The sequence below is a fragment of the Chionomys nivalis genome, chromosome 19, assembly GCF_950005125.1.
Source record: "Chionomys nivalis chromosome 19, mChiNiv1.1, whole genome shotgun sequence".
Classification (NCBI taxonomy): domain Eukaryota; kingdom Metazoa; phylum Chordata; class Mammalia; order Rodentia; family Cricetidae; genus Chionomys; species Chionomys nivalis.
The window spans coordinates 34,145,937-34,161,499 of NC_080104.1; the positions used below are offsets into that span (position 1 = coordinate 34,145,937).

At 47.6% G+C, this 15,563-nt stretch overlaps 1 protein-coding gene across 5 annotated transcripts in view; it reads right to left on the bottom strand.

Moving 5' to 3' along the window:
* Tbc1d8 (TBC1 domain family member 8) overlaps window positions 1–14,881 on the bottom strand; it is a 99,575-nt gene extending 84,694 nt beyond the window's left edge. For all 5 annotated transcript variants that reach the window (XR_009058761.1, XM_057794474.1, XM_057794473.1 and 2 more), the window contains exon 1: window positions 14,574–14,881. Coding sequence is in view for 4 of the 5 variants with exons in the window: in XM_057794474.1 (XP_057650457.1) it covers window positions 14,574–14,700 (127 nt within the window). In the remaining variant the exon portion in view is untranslated. The remainder of the gene's footprint in view (window positions 1–14,573) is intronic.
* Between the last annotated feature and the right edge of the window lie 682 nt (window positions 14,882–15,563).

Consider the following 15,563-nt stretch of genomic DNA (forward strand, 5'->3'; position numbering starts at 1 on the left):
CTGTTTCTGCAGCTGTTTTCACCTTAAGCAACCCTTGTCCCACGTGTTGCTTTTGCAACCTAATCCCACACGCACAGGCAATAAACCTTATCCGTTCGGAAAGCTGACCGTATGTCCAAATCCCCCTTTCTTAAGGAATCCAAGAGAAGCTACATAATAAAGCAAAAACGCAAAGGTGTGGTTCGCATGTAGAGTCTGGAGACACTGTATCCACTAACACCTAGCCTGATCCTTCCCACCAAATACTGTTGCTATGGGATCCCACACAGGTGAGATCAATCTCAAGCTGCAGATTCTGAGAGCAAGCCTCATGCCTCGTTCAAGTTTTACACTTAAATCATAACACTGAAACAACACAGCCCAGAGCCCCCTTTAGCTCTCGGCACCTCCTCCAGCTCCTTTCTGCAGTTGGGCGAAGGCCTTCGTGGAGTGGAAGTGTTTCTGTCATTCAAACACCACTTCTCATGGGAAAAATCCAAGAGTCTATTCTAAGCTGTTCCTCACTAGGCAAACCCCACTGGAAGAATGCCCCTGCATTCTGAAGACAAAGTCCTCTGCATCCCAGCCAATGGGCTACAGACACATTCAAGACTCTCTGAAACAGTCAATCATTGTTGCACTTTAATTATAAAATGCACCCACACACACATTCATTCTTGAAGGCTTGGCCCCAGCTGATGATATTCTTTCAGTGGGTTCTGGAAATTTTAAGTGGGGTTAGCTCCACAAAATAGGTTCCTGGTCAAGCATCCTTGATGGCTGTACCTTTTCCCGGGGTCTCTCTCTCCTTGTTGGTCACTGTGAGCGCCTGTTCCATCATGTTCCCAGCTCTGGTATTCAGTCTCATGTCAGGCCCACAGCAGTGGGGCCAGCAGACATGGACTGAAAATCCTGAAACCATGAGCTAAAATCGAATGAGTCTCTGCTGCTGAAAGGTGTGTGTCTCATGGTCTGCCACACACCAAGAATTTAACACAGTATTTAAGAGCCAAACTCCTGGTCAGTCCACGTAAGCCACTGAAGTGATAATCTACCTATAGTTCTCTTCTAAACCTAAACTGGATTGCTCAAATCCTGGTCATACCATTTATAACAAAACATTTCTATGATGCTGAGACATGAAGCCTGAGCCAAATAGTGAAGCCGGCAAAGAGCCCCATCACCATCTACTCTGGGTGAGACCGACAGCGTAGAACACATCCAGGCACCATGTGTCACCAGACGCCAGGTAAGTCACATTACTCACTTTCAGGGCCTCTGGTTTGCTTCACTACTGTGTGTTGTTTTTGTTCTTTTAGCCTTTATTGGGGGAACAAGACCCAGCTCCCAAATAAATCACACACAGAGGTTTACTCTTAGTTATGAATGCCCGACCTTAGCTTGGCTTGTGTTTTCCAGCTTCTCTTAAGTTAAATCATCCCGACTACCTTTTGCCTCCAGGCTTCTTCCTTTTCTTACTTCTGTGTATCTTACTTTCACTCTTACTCCGTGGCTGGCTGCGCGGCTGGCCCGATGTCCTCCTCATTCTCCATTCTCCTATTTCTCCTCTCTGCCTGCCAGCCACGCCTATCCTTGCTCCTGCCTCACTATTGGCTGTTCATCTCTTTATTAGGACCATCAGATGTTTTAGACAGGCAGGGTAACACAGCTCCACAGAGTTAAACAAATGCAACGTAAACAAAAGTCACACACCTGAAAATAACATTCCCTAACACTTCACCACTGAGCTATACACCTGGCCCATGTTCCTCAAGTTTTAAATTTTCCTCCAATACTACCTTTCTCCCAGTGATACATTTTCCATTTAGTGCTAAAAAGACATCCTTGGGTTCCACGTTCTATTAATTAATTCTTTGAGCTGGGAGGCGACTTCTATTCTTAACAGTTCTGAAACCAAGTTAAGTATGGATTCTCCCTACATCAACGGGATGTCCAGCATTCCATCAGAACACCGACTACCAGGAACTCAGGCAGATCCTGGAGGTGAAAGGTACCATCCTATAGGACTGACCCACCTCAGATGTTCATTACAGTTTCTACCTGTATATCAACCATAAACTAGGAATCACCATGCCCCCTTTCTCACATTTGATAATTTATTTGAACAGCCCCCAGCACCCAGGAAACAACTTATTATAAAGAATACAACAGGTACAGACAAATAATCAGATAAAGGGGTGTCCAGGATGAGGTCCAGAAGATCCCAAGTATTGTGGAATAGAACATTTAATTAAATATGTGTTACATTTGTTTGTTTTGCAGAATAATTAACTATATAAAGATGTACTGCTATTTTACCTTGCCTGCCTAAGCTTGGTCGGTCTAACAAAAAGCTGAACGGCTAATAATTAGGCAGATGAGGGATAGGCAGGGCGAGGGAGTCAGTCAGACACAGAGGAAACAGGAAAGCAGGATGTACAGTATAGAGATGAGGTAAACAAGCCTCAGGGCAGCACACAGATTAATAGAAGACAAGTCTAAGCTAAGATCGAGCATTCATAATTAATAGTAAGTCTCCACATCATGATTTGGGGCAGGCGGCCCAAGAAAGCTGGCTACATTTGGCACCTAACATAGAGCACATATTTCTATGTAGAGCCTGAGAGAACTGAAAAAAAGAAAAAACAAAAAGCTAACACGGCTTCTTAGTAACCCGGTGCGCGTAGAGTACAGAGGCATGGCTTTGCCATACAGCGAGCACTTGAGCATCCAGCACATTAAAGTAGGAACAACAAGCTAAGAAAAACACCACCACAGTGTGGGCACCGACTTCCTAGAGCTGGGGATTAAATGCAACTCCCAGAACAGCTCTTGATCAGGCCCATGGGCGCAAAGTAGAACTTTCACAGACACAAGTGGGGCAGAGCCAGCCGCCTGCGCAGAGCTACACAGCAAGTTTAAGGTTCAGTTCATGCAGAGAAGGCTACAGAACACAGTAAAGCAGATGTAGATGGAAAAACACTCTAAACAGGTTATGCTGTGTTTTAAAATGTGCATAGGCACTTAAGAAAGAAAAGAAAATGGATACAGACTGTCATAGGAAAAATAAATAGGGAAAATGTTGTGCAATAGAATATTTGTTTATAATAAGAAGTCTCCGTGTCATGATATGGGAGCTGGTTGGTGGCCCAAAAGAAAAATCCTGGTACACATGTGGTTACAGGAATCACACACTTAGGTCATCAAGCTCGTTGGCAAGCACCTTTACCCACCGAGTCATCTCAGCAACCCACCCCCTAAATTAGAAAAGCGTTTCATGGAAGAAACTGGGGAGAGAAAAATCATAATCATCGTATATTGTGTGAAAATGATGTTTTTCCATAAAAAAGAAAGGAGTTTCAAAAAAAAGAATATTTGTTTAACTAAGTAAACATGTGTTACATTTGTTTGCGCTGCAGAGTAATTGTTTAACTATATAAAGATGTGCGGCATGTGTTTATGTTGTCGCCGTGCCTGCCTAAGGCACCTGAGTGTTCTAACAAAAAGCTGAATGGCCAACAGCTAGGCAGAGGAGGGATAAGTGGGGCTGGTGGGCAGAGAGAAAAGGGGAGCCAACCAGCCAGCAAAGGGCCCAGCCAGTCATGGGCTAGACAGACAGACAGACCTGGAGGAACCAGGGAAACAGGATGGGCAGTACCTAGACGAGGTAAACAAGCTTTGGGGCAGCACACAGATGAATAGGAATGGGTTAGTTTAAGTTAAAGAGAAAAAAACAAGCCTAAGCTAAGGCCGAGCACTTATAATAGTGTGTCCATGTCCTGATTTGGGGGCGGGCAAGCCAAGAAAGCTGGCTACACCCAAGCCTACAAGCTACAGTCTCTGTGAGGTTGAGGAACACCACTCTCCCTAGCAACGTGGTCTTCCCAGATTGGACTCCTGGAACCCTGTAGTTTAGGTACTTTTATATAAGTTTCATCATATAGGATCAATTGTTGATTTGATCTAAGCCCTTTCTCTTCCCAGGAGCACAGGGCTGGGGCTGGGAACTCTAAATTTCTGATCGTGGTTGGTCCAGGAGCCCAAAGGTTGCCTCACTAGGACAAAGAATGCTCCGATCACCAGGAAATTCCCAAGGATTAAGATCTCTGAGGCAGGAACCCAAGTGACAGGCCAATTATTGGAACAAAAGATGCTTCTAACACCCGGTCACTCAAAAATTATAGCGTGTTAGGCGCTCCAGCCAGGGAGAGACACGAATGTGTTCATTACGTACAGGAAGTTGGTCACTGAAGCAATTATCTCTTCTCTGTGCAGAGTAGTTGGCATGGTTTCAAAAGCAAAACTTCCTTGGGAAATGACACCTAAGCCTCTCCTGGGGATGCCTCACCTGGCTCCTGCTTACGCAAATCCTACCCTGACCCATCTAAGGCCTGCCATCTCTTCCCCTGGCTCGACCACCTATAGACTGAGCATTCCACAGATGCTGTGTATTGGCGAATAATAAACTTTTTTAAAAAATATTTGTTACAAAAGAAAAATATTTGTTACTATGTATACAGCACACTGTTTGCATGTTAGTCAGAAGAGGGCACCAGATCCCGTTATAGATAGGTGAGCCACCATGTGGCTGCTGGGAATTGAACTCAGGACCTCTGGAAGAGCAGCCAGTGAGTCTCTTAACCTGTGAGTCATATCTCAAGTCCCAGTGAATAAAAAACAGAAAAGAATAATAAGTGTAATGCACTCACGATCTTCCTCATGTGCCCTCTCATTTCGCTCAATGACCACTGATCTTCAGGAACTTCTGCACTCACACTGCACATACAGAGGCTCCCAATGTCTTGTCAGCCTTCTTCCTCCTTCCTTCCTGCATAGACTTCAGCTTCAGGGAAAAGACGCTTGCTGGTTTTCTCCTGTGCCTCTGGCCACCCCTTGGTTCCTACTGTTTCCTCTACTACAGGGCTTACTGAACAGCGCTGGGAATGTCAATTCTAACAGACTCTCAGTGGCCTCAGGGCCTTTGCACACACTGTTTCTGATTCTCCTAGGTACTTTCTTCCACCTTTGACCCAGTTAACACCATCTCACAAACCCTGCAGATCTCAGCTGAGATCGCATGTCCTGAGACATGCTTCGTGGTGCTCCGCATTCATTAATCTGATGCTGTCTCTTGCATTCCCTGCATTCACCACCCTTTGTAGTTTGGTATTGTGACTTAATGTCGCACCACCACCACTGCCCTATCTCCTCCTCCGTCAGACTGTAAAGCTTTATGAGCACAGGGCTGCATGCTGTGGGGAAGAGAAGCCTTCTGGGAATTTCTTCTTCTCTGATTTTGAGTAACTAAATTGACTTTGCCAGCATATATGGAGAACAAAATGGTGTGGGACAAGAAATCTTCTGCAATACAAAAATTGTTTAGGTAGTGTGATAGTGATCGTTACTACTATTTACAGGTTAAGAACCTGAGACCCTAGAGGGAGCGTATCATGTGACAGGCACCTCTCTAGACTGGAGGCAACACAAAGAGCCTAAGTCTAAACTGCTTTCCTCTCTAAAGAGAAAAAATCTAGAGTGGATTATCTTTTAAGTTTAATTGAAAACACCTGAGCAGGTTAGCTCACTTCTGAACACAGGTACAAGACTACATGAAACACGCCCCACACATTTTAGACATCGGGAGAATAAACACAGCCCACCAAGGGGACACAGAACTGGCCACAGGTCTCCCGAGGCTAGGACAGGACACTGTCCTATCATCTTCCTGGTCCCCAGTACCCACACAGGGATGCTAGCTGAAACACTACCAAGCTCTTCCAAACTTCAGCTTCTGCTCTGTTTAATCAAAGCTACAGGTGTGTGCAAAGAAACAGCCCTGGCAAGGCTCATGTGGACGACACACAGTCCCCTGACCCCAGCCTGACCTCCTGTCCCCTGCTCCTGAGAGCGACTTCTTCCAGTTCTCCGAGTGTATTCTCCTTCATTTCTTCAAGCCTATGAAACTATCTGAATTTTCTTTTTTCTGATTTTCAGTGTTAGGGGTCAGACCCTTGTACAAAGGATTCGACCACTACACCACATCCATGGCAGTTTGGGTGGTTTTTGTTTCTGAGGCAGAGTCTCACCAAAGAGCCCAGGCTGGCCTTGAACTCCCAATCCTCCTATCTCTGCATCCCTGGTCCTGGGATCGTGGACCTGTATCACCTCATCCAGCCTCTTGAATTCTTAGAGTAGGCACTAGCTACCAGCTCTTAGCAGAGAAGGAGTCATTCCCCTTTCATTGGCCACCATGCCCCTACCACTCACATCTCACCTAGACGATAATTTAGTACGTCAATCTTGAAATTATTACAATCACAGGAATATTACTGACTGCAGAGGAAAAGAAACATGTTCCACTTTGGAAGAACCTTTACCGGCCAATATGACATTTACCAGGGGCTTTCCCCTGCTCCAGTGATCACGGAGACACCCTGGATGAAGCCTGCTCCAGTGATCACGGAGACACCCTGGATGAAGCCTGCTCCAGTGATCACAGAGACACCCTGGATGAAGCCTGCTCCAGTGATCACGGAGACACTGTGGATAGAGCCTTCAGCCATTCTTGAATGACTTCAGTGAGAGGAGACCACTGCTGACTCACACAGGACGGACAGCATGAAAAAAAAGAAATTCCCTGAAACAGACGTGTGGCTCAGTTGGTAGAGCACCTGCCTGGCATGTCGTCCAAGGCCGGGTCCAACTCCAAAAGAGAAAAAATAAATAAATTCTGCTGGTGGGTGAACTACTGCAGCATAAAAAAAAAAAATCTCACCTTGACGGATATGCCCCACCGAAGTCTCTCACAGACGATATATTCTCTACAGGAAATTTTATATGTGTGAACACTATTCAAAAATGTCCAAGGGGCTGGAGAGCTGGCTCAGTGGTTAAGAGCACTTGTTGCTCTTACAGAGGACCTGGGTTCTGTTCCCAGCACCTACATTGATGCTCAGAAGTATCCAGGGGATCTAATGCCACCTTCTGACCTCCACATGTGGTCCACATACATACATTCAAGCAAAACACTCATACACATAGAACAAAAAATCTTTAGAAGCATGAACATTCACAGCAACACTATATGTAATAGTAACAATGACAACTAGAAGCCAAACAGCCACCAGCAGGAGAATAAACAAACAGCAGTAGTCAGGCCACAGGCTAACACACGTGGGTGAAAATGAGTGGACTCTGGCTACACGTGCCATGGTTCAATGTCAGGGAGGCATTTTATTGAGGGAAATGGGTAACCAAGCTGCTGAAAAATATGTGTTGAATAAAGCATGGCTCTTCATTACGCAGTCACAAGATTATACATAACTAAGCAATAAATGGAGTAGGGATAGACATAAGCCACTGAAAGAAGGAAAGCAAGGTGATGGCACAGAAATCAGGGCAGCGGTTACCACAGGCGAGGGGGAGGGAAGCAAGGAAGCCTTCTGCTAACCAGCAATGTGTGCACAGGGTTGGTCCTATGGCTTATTCTTTACATTTATGTCGTACACAGGATTTCACACAGGTTTCATACTCAGGATGATGCATGACATGCATCGTTCTTAAGGAGAACACAGTAGGGGTGTTTGTTTTGTGAGTTTTTCTTGTTTCCTCTATGAAAAGCAGATCTCTGGAAGAAGAAAAAAAGATAAAAATCCACAAGCATTCAAGAAGACAAATGGCTGGAATTCACAGAACAGAGAGGCTGCTACCAGGCTGGGAGCTCTGTCTGGCTCAGAGTGGAATCGCTTCTGTAAGGTCACCTATGGGTAGTTCTAACAGCTAGCCCCACCAACACTCACTCAACTGCACACCACACTGGCCTTAGAAGTGAGAAGCAATGTTCTGTTGCTCATTCCTATGTTCCGAACATGCAGAATTTCCATTTCCAGGGTTAAACTCACAGGCTCCTATCTCAGACCTGCCTGGATGCCCATTCACTTAACAAATATTTACCAAGCGTGTTCCAACAGCAGGAACCACTCCAGCTAGAGAGAGTACAGCAGAGGAACAAGGACTTTCCCCTACCCCCCTCCCCTGCTACAGTTCCTGTGCTAGCTGACTGTGGACAGATAAAGCCACCAGGAGCTCAGATGTGACACAGGTGGAAAGCAGAAGATGTTCAAGACTAAATGGGGGAGGGGCGGGTCCTGCACTTCCAGGAAATGGAATTCAGGATGACAAGCGAAAACATGAAGCAGGAGGGGTGAGGGACATGTGGCAGAAGGATCCAGTAGGGACAGCCAGCGGTAAAGATCCAGGCAGTCATGACCATCTGGGTCTAAGGGTAAGAGAAGAGGTGTAGAAGTCCCAGGACTTAGAAAAGGGGAAACACCCACAATTCAGAACAATGAAAGCCTTCACTGGCTACTTTTCAATACAGTTGAGGAACAGTGTATACAAAAGGCTAAAAGCTGCCTTACAGTGTTATCTATGGCATTTGCTACTTTTCTTTCCCTAAGTTCCTCCCTTCCTCAGTGCCAGCAGAACACCAGGTCAAGAACATAAAATTCTTGCCCCTCCTTCCCTGCTATGAATTCGCTTTCTTAAAGCTATAGGCCACCCAGTTCAGTCACTCTTCCTCGGGGGTTTCCAGGAGCTGGAGGCTCACTGCCCACCACTCAGAGACTTTCTCCTTAGAACGGCTTTGATCATCTCACTGTAGCGCTTCCTCTTACTGTGCCTCCATAAGGGCAAGTCCTGGAAACCACCAAGTTTTCTGCTAATGGTTTAATAGCCCCTGGGATTGTGTCCATTATTTCAGTCCTGTCATTTCTCAGATCTGTGCACCAATGCAAACTACTCCCTTTATTTATGGCTTCTCTCTTAATGGTATTTTGGGGAAACAAGACCAAAGCAGTAAGACTCCAGAAGCAACATGGAGGCACTACACAGAGCAGCGGGCTGCCCTGCTCAGCCAGGGATTTTCCTTGGAAACAAAACCACCAACAAACCCAGTCCCCTGAGTGGGTCCCCAGCCAGCACCAGACATACCTGCCATCCTAGTTTCCAGTCCGTGCTGTGATAAAATAGCCTGATGGAAACAACCTAGAGGAGGAAGAAGGCTGTATCTGTCTTACAGCTCCAGGTTACCATCCATCAATGTGGGGACATCAGGGTATGACCCTGCAACAGTTAGTCACAGCTCATCCACAATCAGGAGCAGAGAAAAAAATAGATGCAGGCATGCGTATTTATTCTTAGTTTGCTTTTATACACACTTCTACCATGAAGGGTCCAGCCCTCAAAACAGTGCCACCCACATTCAGGGTGGTTTTTCCAACCTCAAGCTAGTATAAAACCCCCTCACAAGCATGCCTATGGGCCTGATGTAGGCAATCCCTCACATACATGCCCATGGGCCCGATGCAGGCAATCCCTCACATACATGCCCATGGGCCCGATGTAGGCAATCCCTCACATGCATGTCCATGGGCCTGACCTAGGCAATCCCTCACATGCATGCCCATGGGCCTGACCTAGGCAACCCCTCACATGCATGCCCACCGGCCTGATCTAGGCAACCCCTCATTAAGATCCTCTTCCAGAGGTTGAAGAGCTGGCTCAGTGGTTAAGAGCACTTGTTCTTGCAAAGGACTCAGGTTCGATTTCCAGCACCCACATGGAGGCTTACCACCTCTTCGGGTAACAGGCATACATGTGGTACACAGACAGACATTCTTATACACAAAATAATAAATTAAAAAATGAACATTAAGAAAAGACTCTCCTTCAGATAATTCTAAGCTGTGTCAAGTTCAAAATTAAAACTAGCCAAGACACTAGTCAAACAGAAGCAAAGGCGTGCTCGGCTTCCCTCACGCCCAACACACTCCACAGAAGGATATGGGGTGAGGGTCTTTGCATGTGATCTAAGAAGCCCCATATCAAATCCTGGGAAAGTGTCTCTCCCTTTTATTATTATTGTTGTTTTTGTTTGTTTGTTTTTTGTTTTGTTTTGAGGCAAGGTCTAACTCTTGTCCATATTGGATACAGCTCACTTCTTAGCCTGGGCATCCTCAAACTCGTAACAATGCTCCCGTCTCACTCTCTCTGGCATGGGGATTGCACGTATGAACCACCACAGGCTGCGAAATGCCTTTCCATTGGCAATGGGCAATCAACAGGACTCTGGAGCATTGGGAGGCATGCTATTCCCTACTAGGTGTACTCTGAAGAGGTTTCGGAAGCTGCCAGAGCTGACAGAGTGGCTAGGGTTTGTTGGAGAAGGTTAAAAAGAACAGAAAGGGTGGGTGTGATGGGGAGAAGGGCAGGTGAAGAGCCACCCTGGGAAGAAGCAGTCCAGAGTCAGACCATCCCCACGTCCACACCAATGTGACGGTTAAATAAAAACTAGCTTAGATGTGTGAGTGGTCCCAAAGAGTAGATGAATCCTTTGCCCCGCAATGCTTTGAATGTGTCAATTTTTAAATTGCATTTAGGAAGCCAGCCGCGGTGGCTCACCCTGGTTACCCTAGACCTTAGGAGGCTGAAGCAGGAAGTCAGCTGAGATCTAGGCCCGCTTGGGCTACAGAGTGACTTGCAGGTCAGCCCTGCAGCTCACACAACAGTACAAACTTTTCTGCACATTTACTCTCAAAAGCCATCACAACACTAGAGTCTCTTTTAATGCTACTTTTCCTTCTTTTCCAACCTCCTAGGTGCTAAGGGCCAGGCAGCGTAATGAATTATCCCACCGAATTCTAACCCTTTCCTGCTGGCAGAAAGGCAGCCCAGAACCACTAACGTAGAATCACTCCTAACCCTCCACTCCGACTTTACCATTGCTCCATTTCAACTCTTGAGTTACAACTCTGGCTCGAAGGACCGGATCAACAAAGCTCAGGCCTCCCACCCCACACTGGTACCCAGCACACTTAACCCTGACTCCAAAGGCAACATTAGCCACTATGTTCCACTATCCATTACCCCCTTCCCTGATCCGCCTTAGGTCATTACAAATGCAGCAATGTGAACAGGGGCTGCGGCCAAGCACTCTACAAAGCAGAAAGCGTCAATAACTTGTTCAAGTTGTAAGTTTATACTAGCAAGGCTCTACAAGAAAACAATTATAAGATTATAGAGAAACGTACAGAACCAAACACTAAAACGAAATCCTTCAGAGGGGCCCATCTAGTCTAGGAGGCCTGAGCTTTAGGGTTACATTTATCCCTACTGCTTAAAGGGTTTCAGAGAGACCTGGGGGAGGGGGCAGAGCGGTGTATGCTCTCTCTGTCCACCACCTCCCACGTGCTCACTTGCTGGCTCTTTGTTCTCCCAGGGTGGACTGAACTTCCCTACGCAATATTCCCATGGGTTGGAGACTGTATTCAAGTGAACATCGCCTCAGTCTAGGTCCTTCCCAGGGTGGCAAAACCACTTCTGTCAGTGGAGCGCAGGAAACGCCTCATGGCACTGAACTCATCATGTTCTAACCTGACGTGATGGCCACCCAGACTTCCCAGAGCCCAGGCTTTCGCATTTCAGCAATCCCTCCCCTCTAAGAGAAACGGGTCCCAAGGTGGCAAGGACAGCTCCATCTTACCCACCCTTGCTGGCCACCTGAGAAGTCAGTACCATGATCCTCCCCAGGTCTCCAAAGCAGGGGCTATAAAAATAAAGGAGATGGGAGAGGAGGAAGAGGAGGGGTACAACATCCATCCACCCATCGCAGCTTCCCACAGTTGTCAGACTGACAGGAAAGCAAGAAGTTCAGAGGAGGTCTGATCCCATAGGATCAACTTAGCCTGGGTCACTATGCCCACACCCAACATGAACCCCCAAAAGGAGGCTCATGTGTTTTCACCCACTTATTCCTATTACAAATGTTTATTGAGCATACAGTATGTACCAAGCATCAAAGATAAAACATTTGCCCTTATAAACAGGCAACTGAATCAAGAAAAACATCCAGTGGGCCAGAGAGATGGCTCAGTGGTTAAGAGCACTGGCTGCCCTTCTAGAGGACCTAGGTTCAATTCCCAGTACCCACATGGCAGCTCACAACTGACTGTAACTCCAGTTCCAGGGGATTTGACACCCTCACACAGGCATACATGCAGGTAAAACACCAATGCAATAAAATAAAAAGAAGTATTTTTTTAAAAAAGGAAAAACAACTAGAAAAAAATGTAAATATATGATTTAAGAGAATATGGTGGTTGGAATGAGAATGGCTCCCATAAGCTCATATATTTAAAGGCTTGGTCCCCAGTTGGTAGAACTGTTTGGGAAGGATTAGGAGGTGTGGCCTTGTTGGAAGAAATGCATCACTGGGGGTGGGCTTTGAGGTTTCAAAATCTCAAGCCATTCCCAGTTCTCCCTCTCAACTCACTCCCTCCCTCCCTGCTTCCCTCCCTCCGCCTCTGGTTGTTATCTCATGGTGCCAGTCTACTGATTTCTCTGCAAAAACAAACAAACAAAAAAGATCTAGAATTAGTCACGGCACTCATCATTTTAGTCCCTATCATTTCCTTTAAACACAATGTAAATGATAAACTCTTACTAAAATATGCCAATTGCACTTCTGCCTTCTAACAGCTGCCACACCAGAGCTGCCCAGCGCCTCATCGGTCCTGACTCTACCACATTCCTACGTGGCTGAGTGAAGACGAGCTCTCAAGGGCAATGCACTAAGTCTAGATTGCTTGATAAACGTGCAAAGGTTAAGATTCAGTCTACAAAGGGCATGTCCTCCTGGCACAATCAAAACGTGATTCTACATGTCTCGAAATGAACTACCTTCTCTTGGTGGGCTTTCTCTCTTTTTAATTTTTTTTTTATTTATGTGTTGTCTTTAAGAAATTTCTCCCCTGGGCATGGAGGCATGAGCTATTAATCCCAGACCCCCAGAAGCGGAGGCAAGAGGAACGTGAATGTGAGGCCAGCCTGGGCTACATATTTTAGCTCTTTGTGTCTCAAAGAGAAGAGAGAGGGAAGTTTCTGCATACTCACAAGATGGAGACAACGGAAACACCAGGGAAGACCAAAGCTACAGGCATTACAGCACAAGACCTCAGAAGGAAGGAGTCCACATTTGAAGTCATGGACAAACGGACTCTGTACATGTGACTCATAAACCCCCTGAAGCTCCGCCCAGCACTGATGGGCAGCTGTGCCCTCTGGTCTGGACCCTGCTAGATGGAGAATAAGCCCAAGGCTGCGGGTCCTTACCTGCCCCACTGTTTTTTTCCCCCAAGGCAATGCATCAAACATCCCACAGGGTCAGTGGATTAAGTGGGTGGGTGGGCAGGACAGAACGTGTCTGGAGGAACACACTGTCCTCATGTTCCCCATGTTCACAAGTCTCTTGCCCTACCGTCACCCTCTGCAACAGGAGACCACTTATATACCAGACATTCTACTCAATCCATCACAAACTGAGCCACTGTCCTCAGCGTTGTGGACATACAGTCCTCTCCAGTTTCTTGGCGTCTACTGCAATTTACAGGATGATACCAAGTTCTTGTTCCCCAGGCCAACACTAAACTCCACCTTGCTGCTCAGGTGCTCACAAAAGGCCCCTACCTCCCGCCTCCTACCGCACAGCCCACCTGCTGCAGAAGTTGTCCCTGCTGCTCAGGCAGACCGCTACCCCTTTCAACCAGAACCCTACCATAGCTGAGGTCTCAAGAAAGACTCTGTTGTCATGATGGATCTCCCCCTCACCCCCAAACCCACAGGCTAGAATATCCTGCCCTTTTTTTATGGTTTTAGGGGCATATTCCTCAATTTCTCTAATCATATTCTACTCCCAAAGGGCCTTTCCCAGACTGGCCCAAGAGCAGACAGTCACCGACAATTAATCTGAGCACACAATTCTGCTCCTTTGACTTCCTGGGCTCCCTTCCGCAGAAGGTTTTGAAAGGATGGACCATCATCTAAGATCCCTGCTATTCAAAGGACTCATTTCCATCCCCTAGATAACAATACCACAATTCTCCTTCACTGATTGAACGGGCGCTCTAGCTAATGAAAACTAGTCCCATTTTCTAAAAGCTTTGAGTTCTAACTTTTAGGAAGGGAAAATGCCTTGTTTTGGGCAACTTCAAAGCCTTGAGTTTTTAACTGAAAGGAGAAACAAAACTGGCATGCTTAACTTCACTACTCCAAATACAAGCTTAGGAATTATAGTGCCTCAGTTTCCCTTCGGAGCGAAGACACAGTCCTCTCCTCCCGAGCCAGAAAGTCCGGAGTCTCTGGAGCCTCGCTATGGTCTGGCCTTGGGTCCCAGCTGCAACACCACCTGGAGCCACAGCTGCGTCCAGATGGTCAAGTCCGGGCCTGCCTGGGCGCACCCTTCTGTCACCTGGCGGGGGCCCTAGGGCGCCCCGATCCCGCTGCCTTGTGGCAAGCTCTAGAAGCCGGGTCTCCAGCGCTCACGAGCCAGGTCACATCTAGGTGCACCTGCCTCTCCCGGCCCGTGGGTCCCTGAGCTCCAAGCCCGACCAGAGCTCGCGTGAGAAACGAAGGAGAAAGGAAAATAAGCCATAGGCTGGGCCGTCCTGGCCTCGGCGGCTGCCACCAAAACACCACCTGCGACGCGATCGGGCAGCAGGGACAGAAGCCCGGGCCGAGCCGCCGCGCGCGCCCCTTACCCGTGAGGCGGCCGCCCCCCTCGCCGTGCCCACGGCGCCGCTGCAAGACGAAGTAGCAGCTGCTCTTCTGGGTCACCCAGAGCTTCAGCGCGTTCTTGAGCAGCACCTCCTCGGGCTTGAGCCACATCGCGGCGAACCTGCCGCGCCCGAGGGCCCCGGTTCACATCGCCCCAGCCGCCGGCAGCACCGGGCCGAGCCCGCTTGGAAGGAGACGGCGGAGGCTGCGAGCGAGGATCGCAGCCCGAGCGAGCGCCTGCCCGAGTCCCAGAGCGCGCAGACCACAGCTCGCCGAGATCACCCCGCGCAGCCCGCTGTGGCCCCGCCTCGACTAAGACCCGCCCCTCCCCGCCAGCCCGGCACCGCCCATCTCCCTGAAGTCACGCCCTCCGCCCGCCCCCGTGGATCCCGTGGCGCCTCCCTGGTTTCCTAAGTCCCAGCAGCTCCCGGGCAGGGTTCCGGAGTGGCGGGAGGAAATCGTAACCACAGCCAGGTTCCCTCCCTCCCTCCCGTCTTGAATCCCCCTCCTTCCCTGGAGGAAGCGAGCAACAGCGCGAGTTGTCTTCTCGCTCCAGGTTCTAAGAGGTGAAGGAAGGCCCTAGAGGAAAAAAAGACATCTTGTTATCCAAACTGCAGCTTGTCCAAACCAGAGTTTTAGTTAACCCTGGGGAGTACAATGCACGCCGGTAAACTCGAGTGTGTTTGAGTTTCAAATAACCAAACTAACACTGAAGTTAGGAAACCATTATATTTGGATTCTTTAACTATTGCGTTCTTTATTTTTTAAATTGGCACTAATAACTACGTACAAAGTACTGCATATTTTAGTACCCGTATACAGTACATGAGGATAGGATCAGAGAAATTGCTTTCAATTAATTCAAATATTTACCATTTCTTCTTTATTACATTTCATTTATTTGGAGAGTGGTTCGAGAGAGAGCGAGATTTTGGCATGTGGAAGTCAGAAGACAACTTTTCGGGAGACAATTT